This window comes from Cebidichthys violaceus, unplaced genomic scaffold (assembly GCF_023349555.1).
Source record: "Cebidichthys violaceus isolate CVI_PGR_0920_01 unplaced genomic scaffold, fCebVio1.0.p SCAF_21, whole genome shotgun sequence".
Taxonomy (NCBI): Eukaryota; Metazoa; Chordata; class Actinopteri; order Perciformes; family Stichaeidae; genus Cebidichthys; species Cebidichthys violaceus.
Window position 1 is genome coordinate 2,284,607 of NW_027176384.1, and position 16,768 is coordinate 2,301,374.

The 16,768-nt window shown below is 44.5% G+C and overlaps 1 protein-coding gene across 3 annotated transcripts in view; it reads left to right on the top strand.

The window, feature by feature from the left end:
* tbc1d22a (TBC1 domain family, member 22a) overlaps positions 1–16,768 on the top strand; it is a 97,953-nt gene that overhangs the window by 62,979 nt on the left and 18,206 nt on the right. For all 3 annotated transcript variants that reach the window (XM_068716891.1, XM_068716893.1, XM_068716892.1), the window contains one exon: positions 7,276–7,403. In XM_068716891.1, coding sequence (XP_068572992.1) covers positions 7,276–7,403 — 128 coding nt within the window. The remainder of the gene's footprint in view (positions 1–7,275; positions 7,404–16,768) is intronic.

Below are 16,768 nucleotides of genomic sequence, written 5' to 3' on the forward strand. Positions count from 1 at the left end.
GCAACAGGAATCTGTGTTTGTGATTGTTCACCCAAAAATGATAGCCTGCTGAGGACTGGATGTTAATGTATGCACACGGAGTGTACTCATACAACCGTGGTGTTAATTAGCAGTGCTGCTTTCCCCTTCCACCTCTTTTTCATGTTGTCAAAACAATAAATGTATTAATAACGTTTGAATGGAGTGCAGTGTGCAGAGCAAGGTCTTATCAAAGCGCGCCTTTCGTACAATGGCCGTGTTCTTGGCTAACCTTGGTGCTGTCCAACCATCCCGTCACCCGCTCCGTCAGCCAGAGGGAGGGGAGGACTCACCCGCTGCATCCAAATAGACACAGAGAGAGAGAGAGAGAGAGAGAGAGAGAGAGAGAATGAATGAATGAATGAATGTCAGGAAAGTTAGCGTGCGTATGCCGGCCTGTCCGTTTGTGTGATCGTGACAGAGTAAACTTGCCGATAGAGAGGGTGAGTGTGTGTGTTGGTGCCTGTTAATGTATTCTGCGTGTGAAAAAGAAAGATATACTGTAAGTTAGTGCACATCGGACTGTATTTATGTGTGTGAATGTGTGTGTGTGTGTGTGCGTGTGTGTGCGTGTGTGTGCGTGCGTGTGTGTGTGTGTGTGTGTGTCTTTTCTCTGTTTAGAGAAAATAAATTGACAAAATGAAGAAGCAAAGTCCTCCCAAGCCGCCGCCACACCCCGGCACAGACATAAAGAAATTACTTGACATTTTTACTGTATCTTGTTCCATAAGTGCCCCGTCATCAAAGTTGGGGCAGAGCCATTTTATACCTCGCTAGCTTGACATTACCACCTCTAATGAGATCACAGATAGCTTTTATCTTGTGTTACGGGATTGTTTTTCGCCCCGCTGTCGACACAGCATCTGTTTTGGGAACAATGGCCTCTCATCTCCTCCAAAATTACCTATCAGCGCTTATCAGATGCAGGGTTATCCAGAGTGTTGTGCCGTTGGATAAAGGTTGGGCTCTTTTCATAACAGGCAGATGTTGCAGCGACTGGTACAGATTTACCAATATTACCGTTTCACTCCTGATAGAAATCCCACGTTGGAGAATCCTATTTTACGATAATTTTTTTATTATTTCTTTATTGTTTTTGTCTCTGTGTTAATGTGTTTTGTATGTTTCTTTTGAGATCCCCAATTCATTACATTACCGGCACTAATTGCAAAATTAACACATCTATTTGTAACCTTCCCAAAAAGGCTAAATAAAACACGTAAGCTGTTGTGTCTACATGTTGTGTCGGTCGGGTATCCGATACAGCAACATGAGTAGTTTTTAGTGCTGGGTATAGTTTAATAAATGACGTTGCCAGTACCAATCAGGGATGCAATAATCCGACTATTTAAGTTCTGACAGCGATACCTGGGCTTTGGCTATCGGCCGATACCAGCATTAAATGAATCCGCTGTATGCCTTGACTTAACCATTGCTGCCCGAACCTTGAAATCAAAATGTAACAAATAAACACATTGAATAGAAACTTTGAGCTTATCAACTCCTCTTCACAAACCTATGCAAGACGTCGGAGACTGTCAGCGCTGTTCACTACATCGCTGATTTCAGAGCCGTGTGCAAGCAGGCAATCCCGGCTGTGTGAGTTACAGAAGCTGCCGTAGCACTCCAATTGCATGTTGCATTGAATCGAAGAACACTTGTGCTGATTGACTGCAAGCAAAAACAATGCAAATCTATTTTTTTCTCTAGATTTGGGCACATAAAGGATTGTTTGCAGGTATTGTTTGACTGGAGAAGTTTCGATACGACTTGATCATGAGTAGTGAGATCCAGCCCTCGTAGTTATTGGGTATTTGTTAAGCCAGTGGGAGGAGAGAGGGAAGGGAAGCAGGGAGTTTTTTTTTTTTTTTTTTACCTCAGCTCAGTATTTCTAACAGAATGATTGTTCACAGGACAGGGTCAGTAGGGTTCGGACAGAGCTGATGTGTCTGTCTCGCACCACTGTCTCTTGTCACCTTCTCTCTGCTTCTTTAAAACGACTGCAGCGAGCTCCTCCTCTATCTGTCCGCTAGAGGGAAAACACACACACACACACACACACACACACACACACACACATACTGTACATTCACAGAGATAATGTGCAGGTTTTATGACCATGTCCCCGCTGTCATTATCTGCTACATCTTTTAGCACAGAGGTCTAAGCCATTTTCCCACAATGTTCTCCTTCTCCTTCTACTCCTCCCCGCTTTCTCTCTCCATGTAACCTAACTTTTTTGGGGGGGAAAGACTACTCCACCCTTTAAAGGGCACATTTGATGGAAGTAAATGAAGCGATATACCCGGGGAAAAAAAGAATGGTCAGCTGTGTCGAAAGCAGCTGACATGTCTAACAGAATCAAAACGGCATGATTTCAGGAGCATAAATTACAAAGTTTCCAGGATAAGATAGTAACCATATTACCACCAGTTTAAGTCCTGGAATGGCTGAATAAAGTTTAACTCAGTCACCTTCCCCTGTTTGACTCAGCTAAAAGCAGAAAGGCTTTTACTTTGAAATCTCTTTGTTTCTCTCTTACAGCTTGCCCCCACCCCCCCACCCACTCAGACTCTGTCTAATCACCCCGCTTGTAATAAGTGACGCTAACTCCCATTAGCCTTGCTTGACGTTAGCATGTGTACCTCCTCAAAAGACAAGGCACTTTGTCGGCGTGTCTGTGCCGTTCCTCTGATCTCTTTATCTCTCCCTTATCTCTTTCTGTGAATCTGTTGCAGGCGAGTGCATTAGCACAAGTTCATCAACATGCAAATTGCCCGAAGGTGAATGTATTTATGCAGATGAGGGGACGCGCTGGCGGCGCGCTCTCTCAGCCTGAATCGTTTAAAAGAAAAAATAATAATGTGCGTGACGGTCTGTGTGTATTTACAGTTCTATTTGTTTAATGTGTGGTTTTTTTGGGGTGGGCCGGTTTTGTAAATTTTTGAGGATCTGTGGAGCCACTTTTTTAAAGCCGCGTTGACTTCAGCCGCATTGACTTTTTTTTTTTTAACCGGGCCTGAGGTCCATCACACCATCTTTCCCCGTCTTCCCACACAGTCCTCCACAAACTCCAGACATCACCACTACAGTGTGCATGCACTCTACTCCCTCTGCCTCACAGCACTTTAACATTTTTACATTCTTGAAAAATGCATGTTGCATTTTTCTTTTTCTTTTTTCTCCAAGCATTTATTAAAAGAAATCCACAGCTGTCTAACAATACAGTATTTCTCTCAAATAGTCTGTCCCAAAGCCTGACTTTTAGCTAAAATAGATTGTGTTTTCTCATGTCACATGTCACATGTGTTTTCTGAACGTGAAAGCAGATGTGAATGCGTAACGATACTCGCACGAGCCCTGCTGTTCCTTGTGTCGTTGTGCGCCGCATTACACAACATCCTTGTTATCTCGCATGTTTAGGGCAGAGAGAGAAGCCCCGTTGATGTTTGACATTGCACGCACATACAGTATGTGTACAGTGACGCCATCGCCACAGTCTCCCTCGGGCAATCAGTGTGACCTTCTGCTTGTTTATTGTGTGAGAGGAATAAGTAAGCACCACCCAGCGAACTCCATCTTCTCTACTTGACTTGGTTATTAAAGATTTTTACCTGGTATTGATGCATCTCGCCAGAGGGAAGAAAAAAAATATTCATAGTGCGACCAGGGACATGCAAATATATGTACAAACAACATTCTATGCACAGTTGTATTATTATTTAAATACAGTAACACAAAGGTGACAAATACTTGTTAACAAGTACAATAGGCCGGCACGATATGAGGACAATGTGCGATAATATTGTTGTTGATATATATGACACTTGAGATAAATAAAACAAATATTGAAGTGTGCATATTAGCTATGCATATCCTATGACAGTTTGTCTTTAAATACTGAACTGGATTCGAATTTTCATATTTAAACTGTAATTAGCAGAAAATGTTCACGACAGCAAAGTCACTCTATAAACTTCTCATTGGAAACAAATTTAAAAAATAAAACACCGCCGGTGGAGAGAGGAGGGGCTGCTTTGTTTGTGGCAAGCTAAGCTAAACCGTGAGACTCCAAGCAGACAGCTTTAGTTTTAGCTTGTGTAGCAGAGGGTGTACTTTATGATGAACTATATCCAAAGGAAAAGACCAGAGACGGACACATTCGGCGTGTACGTACACTGGTGACTGACTTAGCGTGTGAGAGTCTTGTTCCGGAGAAGCAAGCGCTGGAGAGCAAACAGGACCCCGCTGCCTGGTCTGGATCGACAGTAGGATTTGGTTAAATCTGTGCTAAAGCTGGCAAGAGTTAAAAAAAAAGAATGGATAAAAGGTTACAGTGAGATGACAACATTGTCTTTTATATATTTACAGAGACAGGAAGTGAATAGTTCACAGTAAAAAAAAAGTAGTAGTAGTAAAAAAGTAGCTTTTTTTTTTTTAACAGACTGAGCGAAAGTTAAATGGTGAAAGAAATAAACAGCCAGTAGGAGAATTGGAAGAGTGTAACTGTAATTACGTTTGGCACCAAGAAGACCATGGAGTCGGGGCAGAATTGGCCTCATCGGCAGAATCCTGGGAGCCGCTCACTAGTCACTGCACGACCTCTGACCTCCAGCTGTCCACCCGCACTTCACCGGCCACGGGCTGCGGTCCGCCGCGGTGAGCAGACGAGCCGGCGTCGTGGCCTCCGTCCTAAACTTTAACCGGCAGTGGGAGGGAAGACAAGACTCATCAGTCAATCATTGTCTGTGAGAAAGCTCATCCTCAACCTCCCTCGGTCCCCACAACTACGCTACCCAGCATGCCGAGTCCCGCCGCCAGCTGGGCCGCAACCAAAGGTTTAAAAGTCACAAGTTTTAGCGCCTTAGTTCATTTCATTGTTTCATCCTTCATGTTTTTTTTTTTCATGATTATTAATTGATCTCCTCCTCTCCTCTCCTTCCCTTTGCTAACTCCTCTCCTTTCCTTTACTTTCCTCTCTTTTCCTTTCCTTTCCTTTCCTTCCCTCCTCCCCTCCCCTCCCCTTTCCTCCCGTCTCCTCTCCTTCCGTTTGCTCTCTCCTCTCCCTCCCTTTGCTCTCTCCTCTCCTTCCCTTTGCTCTCTCCTCTCCTCTTTTTCCCTCTGCTATCTCCTCTCTTTTCCTTTCCGTCCCTCTCCTCCCCTACCCTGAACCCCCATCTCCTCTCCTGCCGCGATAACTCCTCGTGACAAACGACTCTCCCTTCCACCACTCCCCCATGGTGCACCTCTCCCTCTCTCTCCGTGTTTGGTGGAGTCGCTAATATTAGGCAGAGCAAGTTCATTAGTGTAATTTAACATTGTCTAAAGTTGTTCCACTCTCTCTCCCCCTCCGTTTGGCAGCAAGCTAAGATCTGCCACCATGATGCATTTGCTGTTAATGAGCTCGCCTTGTTTATGCTTTTACAGCAGCGTGTGATAATTAAACTGCAGAGACGAGCGTGAAATAATCGCTTTGTGTTTGCTTCGCGCCCCACTCATGTGGTGGAGTGTGTGCATGATTGTTAAAACATGCATGTGTGAGCAGTGGAAGACAGGTGCCATTCAAGGGTGTGTGTGTGTGTGTGTGTGTGTGTGTGTGTGTGTGTGTGTGTGTGTGTGTGTGTGTGTGTGTGTGTGTGTGTGTGTGTGTGTGTGTGTGTGTGTGTGTGTTTTTGAGGGCACTAATGTATATGTTCTTGGCTAGAAATACCCTCCATGTTTCACCAATTAAAGCTGTATGTGCGTGTGGGAGTGTTTGTCAGTCAGCCCTGATTAAGAGTGTGAGAGAAGAGGCAATAGCCCCCCCCCCCCAAACTGGCTTTTCGCATAGATTCTCTGACAGCTCTTTAATTACAGCTCTTTTGTGAAGTGTGTGTTTGTGAGGAGAGAGAGAATGAGTGTCACTGGTGTGACGGCAATGAAATAGGGAGTTGCTGAATACCGAGTGGTATTTTCATTCTTTTGTCATGTAAAGACGCACAAAACAAACATTTATCAAGAACAGAGGAAGGAAACAAAAGACAGCCGTTCCCCACGCGTCACAGCTTCACGCGCGGCGAATCTTTCGGCCGACACTTCTGCTTCTCGTCGGCACGAACGTTCTCCGCGGCGCCACCTGATGTAGGGAGATAAATGTGGACGTCTAATAACCAGCTGATCTTTATGTTTGGAGAGTTGAGCTCAACGAGACAAACTGAGTAGAAACTGCAGCCTTGGCTGGTGATTATATCCCAGCTATTAATGGTACAAGAGAAGTTCAATTACGGTAATGTGCACAGAACCATAAAATCTCAGGATATTTTATATTTTTCCCAAAACAACAATGTACTTACAAGTATTGACTGTACAGCTGAAGTCTAAAGTAGCTTATTCTCCATTTTTTTTCCAAAAACTACTGAAAGCACATCAATGAGCCAGTACATAAGGAGTACCCACATTATAAGAAACATGGGCATTGTAGTTTAGTCGAGTCCACATACACCGTTCTGGTGCCAGAAATATATAAAATCAAACCAAATGTGTATTAATCTGCCGTGAAAATAGTCCCCAACAAAGGCATTTACTCCAGTTTGAGTAACGTTTGCCCAAAACCACAGTGCCCAGTTTTTTTTGTTTTAATGAAAGCTTTTAAAGATGTATATTTTTCTTGTATCCTATCGTATTGAATGATGGACAAACACATTTTTTTGGTCCTGTTTTTTCCACTGGTTATCCTCCTCCTATCGTCTCAGTGGTGACCGGTTACTGATTCTCTGTCCAATAAACCAGCATTTTATTGTCTGTACTACTCCTGCAGGAATCCCATGTAGCCTTTTGTTAAACAGAGGCTGAACAGGAAATGCAGCCCGACTCGCAGAAAACTGAAGAGATAAACAAAAATATGGTATTAATTTAAAAAAAACAAAAAAACGTCAACAGAAATAATAAACCCACGCTGTACCTGACATAAACCTGTCCTCACCTCTGGGTGCTTCTGACTTACAGTGTGTGCACCCTGTTCCTCACTGGGCTGACATGCTGTTGGAGTTTCATTTAATAACGAATACACACTCGTCTCAACTCGGTGTGTAGCTTTCCTCCGACAGTTCTGATCTCTCGGTAATTACGTCTCTATTATGAGGAAGAGGCCGCACGTGCGACACCGGCTGCAGCAGTTATTAACAAAGAGCGGAGCTACGAAGGAATCTGTCGACACACTTGACATCTGCATCTCTACTATCTTTTTTTTTTTAATAGTGATTATTATTATTTTGACAGAGTCCGTGCACCGCCACATGCAGCAGTACGAGGTGGAGTACCTGCAATTTGCCTTCCGCTGGATGAACAACCTCCTGATGAGGGAGCTGCCACTACGCTGCACAATCAGACTGTGGGACACCTACCAGGTAAAACACACACACACACACACACACACACACACACACACACACACACACACACACACACACACACACACAGCAAACACTACTCTTATTGAGCGTTTTGTTATCTGTTCATTATCTGGCTTTGCCTTGGATCTCAGAAACGGGGGATATTCTCTGATAATGACGTCTATGATTGCCGCAGGAGTGGCCCTTTTGTTAATTCCTACCGTTACACCCCCAGCCGACCCAGAAAGCACGACGCAACATAACACAGGTTTCTTTTATTGAAGGTATTCAATCATGACAGCCTTTCGCCGCATGCTCTTAATTATACAGAGCTTATAATACAGCCTTAACTATGCTGCTCTGCCCCATTCACGCAGCCATGCTGCCGAAAAACTTGCACTTTACTTGTTAGTTTAACAGGAGCGGTTGATTTGTTCGGAAGGGTTTTTAAAAAAAAAAAAAAAATATGCGAATAAGACTTTGCGAATAAGGGATTGCAAAGGATTAGTTAATTCAGTAATGGAACAAAAGATGTCAGAGGCCCCTTTCGTGCATGAAACAAACGTTTTTTTTGCAATTTCAAATGTGGTTTGATTTTATGGCTGCTCGGTTCTTTTGTGCGAGTGCCAAAGTAAAGCCTATTACTGTGTTGACCTAGATGTGAGAGAGAGAGAGAGAGCAGGATCTTAATCCCATTCAAACACACCTGGACCTGCTCATTCCGCTGCCCTTTCACATCTGCACGCGGCTTAATAGGCGGCGCCTACTGTTGCACCAGATTGTTAACCTCGGTTGGCGTTGTCAATAACACCTAATGTCTGCTATTGATTCAGCGGGGAGTGGGGGTGGGTGGTGCGCACAAGGCTGGAACGTGTGTGTGGGTGGGTAGTTCGGGACTTGAGCTAAGTACATATAATGGATTTTCCAGCTGATGCAGAGGTTGAGTGTAAGACACCGTGATCGCACTGTTTGATTTGAGAGTCGAGGCAGGATCTCAAATGAACGACTCCACCGCGGCCGTTGTTTGCACGAACATGTGTATGTAACTTTTCAACGGTGTCTGCAGCTGTCTGCCTTTCTGCCGCCGCATCTCAGCATCAATCAAGAGTCTAATCGTTTTCTCCCCCCGCATATTCTCATTTCTCGTTAAGATGGGAAAGTATAAACTGCGGATGTTCTTTTCATATTTACCCGTTAACGTTTGCTCGTAGCACAAAAGTCTGACATTTGCAACTGTAAAGGCCTGTGCACACCTGGGGGCGTGATGAGCAAACGACAGGGATAATGCGGAATATTCATACGGGCAGTGATACAAATTTGTGACTTTTGTACTTTTTCAATTAAAGGTTTGAATAGATTTGCGCAGGGCTTTTATTGTGAAAGGTAACGACGGAAGCAGTGGATCCGGTCGTACATTTTGAGTATATAAGATTGTCCGTTATACACAATGTGATTGGTTGATGCCTTTTTCTCGGGGTGCGAAAGAAAACAAATCCTCCCGGTTCCTGGGAAACAAATTACATCGGTTTTTTTTCGCGCAATATTCGTGTTCGTCACGTATAGGGCTCATGTCGGACATTTCCACAGCTTTGAAGTCAGTGTGTGATAAGTGCAATGTAGTGCAGTTGCTTCCCGTACAACACAAACGCTACCACGTCTGTCAAGTAACCGCACCTTGGTGTGTGCGTGCCTTCGTGTTGCAGGGAAAAGCTCCAGCAGAAGCAGAGAAGTTAGTGGATGGGAAGCGCATTCAGATTAAGAGAGATCAGGGAGCAAAGTGGGGGTGTTGAAGAAAATCGAGGATGAAAGGGGAGAGAAAGGTGTGACAGTGTGAAGTAAAAATAGACGAGAGCAAAAAGAGAGGAAACTTATAGAAGGAAAGACTGAGCGCTTAGTCCACAGCCTTCAACAAACCATCGCTCGGATGAATGAACACCAAATACATCTCGTCTGAATCTTTCTGAACTTTAACTGACTGAACTTTGGGCGGCGTGAAGTCGATTGCAGCTGACAGGTGAAAGCCACGTAACTATTTCTTGCCTTCCTTGAATTAAGAACCCCACGGCCATTTTTGTGTCAGATTTGGTTTGTGTTAGCACCCTCGGATGCTGATAGAACACCACTGCTGGCTTGTAAAAAAATTTTTTTTTACTAATTATATATAACGTTTTCCTTTACCGCAAGCTCAGGGTGGAGTCTAATATATTCTTTCTCTTTATCTTATGAAACGTTGAGGCCTTGTGCTTTTTAATTTGAATAATGCAAACTATCATATGAGCACTTTAACTATTTTAAATCCAGGAATTTTCAGCATTACCATTGCTTCCAAATATTTATATTACCATAAACCTATTAGGGCTGCAACTGACTGTTGTTTTGATCGACAAACGATTGCAAGTTGATTTAAAAACGTTCGGTTTTGTCCGTCCTGTTTGTTTCTGGAACCTGTAATCATTCATTTGTCTTTTCTCCGTTGTCTCCCACCCTAATTGATGATCAGATTCGTTGCCAACTATATTTTCCGTGATCGATTCTAATCAATTAGTTGTTGCGAACCCAAAATTCCACTCCCAGTAATTGATCCCCGTCGGCGTAGATTCATCCTCGCTTTCTCTGCTCTTGACGGCATGAAGCTGCTGCGTCGTGAACCGGAGAATCAAAAACACTCCCGAGTCCTCCGGTTTGAGTGCAGCCTCTCCGCCCGCATGACTCATGCGGACATCGGCCGTTTAGGAAGCCAAAGAACCACATTTGTCTCGGAAAGAAACACTTTTGGCTGACCCGACAGCAGCGCTTATGTCTTCATGGACCCCGCTTCCTGGTTCAGCCCATCCCTTAAAGATACCGACGGGCGTTTCACTCTACTGGGGGATTGATACTAAATCATTACATCTCCCATTTAAGATGTTGTTGGTGCATTTTTTACTGAACCACAGCCAGCTGGCAGGGAAGACAGACATATCTAGCGGCGTACAGCTAGATGGGAACTCCATGCCGGTGTACTTGTGTGTATGAGGTGCACATGTGAGGAGAAGGCTTTCCACGTACACTCGGAATGCATCAAGAGTCACAGAGTTCCAGTCCTCCGGATTATTCTCATGAAGTAAATGAACACAACGTGGAACACAAGCCCGTGGTTATTGAGATGTACTCGCTGGCCCGGGTACCGCTCTCTGTACCTCAGCCAGCTCTATTATACGTGAAGTCTGCATGGTGTCCATAGTAACAAGCAGTTATCTTTCATCGTGTGTCAACAGTTTAAGAGCTCAGCGACAAATCTAATCACCACCCTGCTGAAAGATGGAGAGAAGAGAGAAAAAGAGTGAAAGAAAGAAGCCAATGAGACGAATACAGTAAAGACGCGCAGAGAAACAGAGGAGTGCTGCTTTCAAAGTGGATTTACAGCATCGTAAAACATAATACCTTGTCCGGACATTTAATTACAACTCGCGTGTCAGTTTGTGACTATGATTTACGCCTTGTTGTCAGAACAGTGGGAACAGTGATGGATGACTTAAAGCCACATGGATGCCTCAGTTTAAGTTGTATTCATTATGACTTTGAATTATTTGGTTTACGCAGTTGATTTATACACACAGGTTTGTTTAAGCAGCAGAGAACAGCATGTTTGTATTGGACCGTTCCTGAGGTTTGTGTGTGTGTGTGGGGGGGGAGGTTAGTTCACCAGATGCGATGGAGCTGGAGCTGGGTTTGGACGCATGGATGGAGTGTGTTGACATGATAGTTGGTAAATAAAGAATATGAAGGATACAATGTTCATAATTAGCGTAATTCTTTACTACGATATCTGTAAGCCACCATGGGCGTAGGAAGCATTGAAAATGTGGGCGGGGCAATCTGACAGGTGCCTTTGGTCCTCGCTATCATTTCCTGTATTTTGATGGCTTTTAACAGGTTGTTTGATTATCAAACAGGGTTCCCACGCACCCTGGAAAAACCTGGAAAATAGCAGACCGATTTTCCAGTCATAGGGGTTCTGATAGGACAACGTCAACACCCTTTACTCATGACGTGGATCAGTCCCGAACAAAAATGTCAATATTAACACCAGCATTGATGTACTTACGAAACCTGTTGAAGTGTGCAGTACGCTGTGTGCTCGTGTCAGTGCACAACACTGTACACGTCTAGTCCGAGCCTTAGAAAGAGAAGCCGGAATGAATGATTAAACAGTGTTGTTTCTTTGTCGTGACTTGACGGCAGCCCAAGTACACGTTGTACCTGTAATCCATCCTCTGAATATTTGATGGTTGACAATGTCGTCTGCCCCCCCCCCCCCCAACACTCCCTCTCAGAAACAACATGCACTTTTTTTTACAGGCTTCGTTGCGGTCCCTCACCTCCACCCCCCCCCGCTAGGTATATTAGGCCACTTTTCCACTCATGAAACTTTCAGTGGAGGCAACGCACAGCGCTGTTCTCATCTGTCCCGTTCTCCTTTTTATAGAACTTTTTCCTCATTCTTCCGCACTGCTACGATAGTCCTCTTCTATCCTATCTCTTCCTGGATGTCCTCACCCCACCCCCTCTCGCTCCTCCACATCACACTTGCCCGTGAATGACGCTTTCTGAGAAACATTCGACAACAACGCGCAACCAGGTGGAGATTTGGAGTGCTTAAATTAATTGGATGTGCTGCGCAAAAAAAAAAGAGCCCGTGGCATGTGATTTCATCCTTTTTGATGAAGTCGGTTCTTTGGCAAACTTCCGCTCATGGGACAATGCTCTTGAAGCTATTAAAACCTTTGTGTTCCTTCCCTTGTCAGTAGGCTTTCCTGTGTTTGTTTGAGCTCTTGTCATGCTTTACCGACTTCACCTCCAAGGCAAGAACTTCTCTCTCTCTCTCTCTCTCTCTCTCTCTCTCTCTCTCTCTCTCTCTCTCTCTCTCTCTCTCTCTCTCTCTCTCTCTCTCTCTCTTCTCTCTCTCTCTCTCTCTCTCTCTCTCTCTCTCTCTCTCTCTCTCTCTCTCACTCTCTCTCTTCTCTGTTCGGGAGATGATTTGGTTGTTGTACGGGCCCCTTTTCAACGCAACGAAATATGCATTATTCATTATTGTCTAAACAACCTGGATTTCCAAACCAGATTAATGCAGCTCGTTTTTTGACAAACGTCCTTAACGCACATCCGTGAAACACTGCGAGATGGGGGAAGACGTTGGCCTTGTCGGGACAAAAAAAAAAGAAGAGTGTTTGGGTCTCTCACAAATGCAGATAATACACAGAGAGACCTTGCTCTTTGCCACTGTGTGTGTGTGTGTGTGTGTGTGTGTGTGTGTGTGTGTGTGTTCCAGTGGAGATTTGAACCTGAGCGTTGTAATGTCTCCGCTGTGGTCCTCTCTCTGCGGTGCGGCCATCTGTTCGTTTGCCCGATCCAGCACAAGACAGGCTTCTGTCACCTTCTCTTTCTGTCTGCCGTCTCTTCTCCATATTTGTCTTTTGTTTTACCTCTTCATTTCTTTTTTCGTCTATTTTGCCGTCAGTCTGATCCCCCCCCCTTCCCCTTTGTCACTTTTTCTCCATTTGTCACTATCGATCTCATGACGAGGAGGAGAGGGAGAAACGGAGAGATAAACATGAATGATGTGGAGAGAAACACACTCGCACATGGAGAGACACACACGTTCTCTCCCTGGCATACACACACACACACACACACACACACACAGACACACAGACAGACAGACAGGGACCAAATTATCCCTGTTGCGTGGAGCATGAAATTAGCAAGTAGCTCAGTGTGGCAGCATTAGCATGGCTGTTAAAAGGATACGGTGACACTTTTCAGGTTCTGAAATATGGTCCTTTCCCATATGGACGCTTGTATTTACCAGGCAGCGAGCTGTTCAGCGTTGTAAGTGGCCCCGTTTAAAACCATTGCGCAAGATGTGATTAAATGTGCCGATTCTTGGTGCAAAAAAAACAACCCACGTGGTAATTTACTGCAACAAGAGTCAGAAGATTAGCTCAGATTGAGATTAAACAGCCAAACTAAATGAATCAAATGTGCACAATGGTCCTTGTGTGTTGCTTTGATTCCATTTCAGCCTACTTTAAACTTCTACTACATTTTACGGTCACATACTGTACTGTTCAATGCTCCAGCTTTTCTAAATGATCATACAGTATGTGGTTTGGAACCGACATTTTGTTTTTTGATTTTAGGCTGTTTAGTAATAAACCAGTGGTTTTATGGTGGATGAAAAAAAAATATGTTTTTGGATAAATTATTGTAAATAAAACCGTTTTGATTTCTTCTGCCCCCTTTGATATCTCTATTCATTGCTTTACTCATGTGCCACAATAATGTCATTGTTGTTGAAACATATTCATTTTGGGGGCTTTTTCCCTCAAATGCGCTCCACACATATTTGAGAGTGGTATGCATATGCTTGTACATATGCATACCACAAGAAAAACAAAAAAACACATTCCATTGTTTCATGGCCTTGAGTATTCTTCAGACAGATTCTTTCAGTGTTCATGGAGATGAATGACGGGAAAGAAAGAACCGTTTTCTCAGTGAAATAAATGCTCCCATTGAGCTTGAGTTCCTTTGACGGCATTATTTAATCACAAACACATATTTTATTTTTTCTCTCTCTCAAGTGAAACCAAGAGGAGTAACCCTTCTAAAGGCCGTGCTTCAGACCTTCTTATCTTTATCAGACTACACGAGGGTTCTCTTGAGTGTGAATGAAACACCTGCCTGCCAACGGAAGAAGAGGGGAGATTGTGGGAGCGTCCCAGAAGGGAAGTGGCCCTCCTCACTTTTCCTGCATCTGTGTCTCCTATCTGTAGTAAGGGTTGGCCTCGCAGGTCACGGTCAACAATGAGACAGGACCCCGATCTCACACACACACACACACACACTGACACATTGAGCCTTACCATAAATGCACAGGCCCGCACATAAAACTCTCCTCCGTGTGTTCCCCGTCACACTGCTGCTGACATGAGCATCAATAATTCTCCCTGTTTCTCTCTTATTGTCTGACTCTGACAAGGTCTCAGCGCACAATATAAGTTGCAACAAAGGTAGCATTTATCGCAGAGTTAATGTGCCGGCGTTTCTAGTTTTCTCATACTTTCTCAAGTACAACATAAATAAAGTGAGGTTGGAGGAATGGGAAATCTGATCGTATTAGTTGATGTTGCTTTTTACCCCCCCTTTGATTAACCTCAGTGCTTGGCAATTTAAAATATAGCCTTAAGCAAGACACAGAATAGAAGAGCGAAGCGCACACAGGGACAGAAACTATGAAAGTTAATTTTGAATATATTTAGAGCCGTTCCTCTTGAATGTATTCCCTTTCTCTGAGATCTTTCACTGTAATCTACGTTTCTTTAGTATTTTTTAAACGCACGCTGCGGTGCACACGCCCCGCAGCGTGCGCACCGTCCCGGCCCTTAGAGAGCGATCACACGCAGGAGTCCTTGTACAGCTCGTAGCGGTTAATGTCAACCGTCGGCAAATAGCTACCATCGCCTTGTTCATCTGAAACGGAAAAAAAAGAAGGGGGGGGCGGGCTTTTAAAACTCAGATCAAATCTGCTCGTTCATCGCCTTGCATCACTCCCCCTGCAATGCCGCCTTTTCACCTTGTCTGGAGTCGGCCCGTCAGGGTATCGAGTTAGTCCCGCGTCAGGCTGCTTTGTTTTGGAGCGATGAGACTAGTCAGACAGCCAGCGCAGCAGTTTAAAGACACCATGACATTGCAACACTCACTCTCACTCCCTTTTCCTCCCCCCCTCTGTGCACCTTTTGCCTCCTATCCTCTCCGTACTCTCGTGCACTCCCTCTTACCCCTCTCCCTATCGACTCCTCTCCCCCCGCCCCCCTCTCTCACCCTTTCTCTCCCCACTTTGATGAGCAGCACTTGTCAGTCAGAGTCTTGCGTGTCTCAGCTAATATGGCTGCCCTGACACAAGGGGGGAGACCGGGCATAACAATGGGGGAGGAGGAGAGGGAGAGGCGAGTTTGACAGAGTTACCTTGACTCCCATCACAAACTTTATTTTGCAGATCGTAATGATGCGAAAGCCTTCAGCTGATGCAGCAGCAGCGGATGGATAGGGCAGGAGGGGCTGTCAGAAAGAGGAATGGAGGACGAGAGCGATGTGTGGTCAGACAGAGGAAGACGGTTTCAGGCTGTGCATTTTTTATTTTATTTTTTTTTCAGTTATACATTGCAATGTAAAAAAAAGAATGTTGATAACAAGTTGGACTGCCGCTAACAGTGATCGCTACTGTGCTGTCTTCATCTCTGGTGTCGTGCACAACACGCAAGACATGGGAGTTCTCAATCAAAATCAAAATGTTCGATTAGCCAACCGATTGGTTCTGCACTAATACGCTTAAAGCTTAATTTTTTATCAATGCGTGGATGCTGTTCATGTCTGTCAGTCAAGTACAGACCAACTTTTCTACGCAACTTTGCAATAAAGGAGCGTTACTATAGTGACGTGCACTTTGACAACATTTTTGTGAATTATTTTGGCCACGATCGCTCGGTGAAAATCCAATATAGTGACAGCTTTATGCCAGAAACGCATCAAAGTTAGCAACAAAGTCATACGTTCCTGTCCGCCATTCCTGCAGCGGCCAATGGAGGCAAACGGTTTCAAATGATTTGGTGGAGCGCCGTGGAAACGAGCACCGACCAATCAAAAACATCAAGACAATTCGTCGACAAACGTTATCTTTCAATAAAGACGAATCGAGAGAGAGAGAGAGGATTGAAAACGAGGGAGAGTGGGCAGACGGAGAGAGACTGGAATTCAGAGTTTCACAGTCCCTGAGAGTTCATCGGTGCCCTCAACCATGAACTCACACACACAGAAACCTCACAGAAGAAAGGAAATTAAAAGTGCGCGGAGCTTCTGTGGGCCGATAAACATTGCCCCGCCGTATGCCGCTCGTATACTAACTCATCTGTTTGTGCGCGGGAGTGTTTGCTTGTTTCTGTTTTGTTTGGATTGTAGATGCAAGGTTAGACCAACAAGCCAATCACCTGCCAGTTTACAACTCTCATCCCGCTTCGCTTCACTGTTCACAAACACACCTATTTTTTTTTCCTCTCTCTCCCTCACCACACATTTTCTATTTCTCACTTTCTCTTTCCGCCACAAACACACACAAACTGAGAAATTCTGAGAATTGGTTTAACTAAGTGGGTGAAGTAAGAGGAAACCCAAACAACGGGAGACGTACACGAAGGCGTAGCGAGGATCAATCCGCCTAGAAAAAACAAAACACAAGAACGGCAACAGCGCAGTGCGGAAGGAGAGCTGACATACAGCTGGTTTATATATTTCTGCATCGCGCCTCTTGTTTAAATCCGTCTATCCACTATTATTTCTTG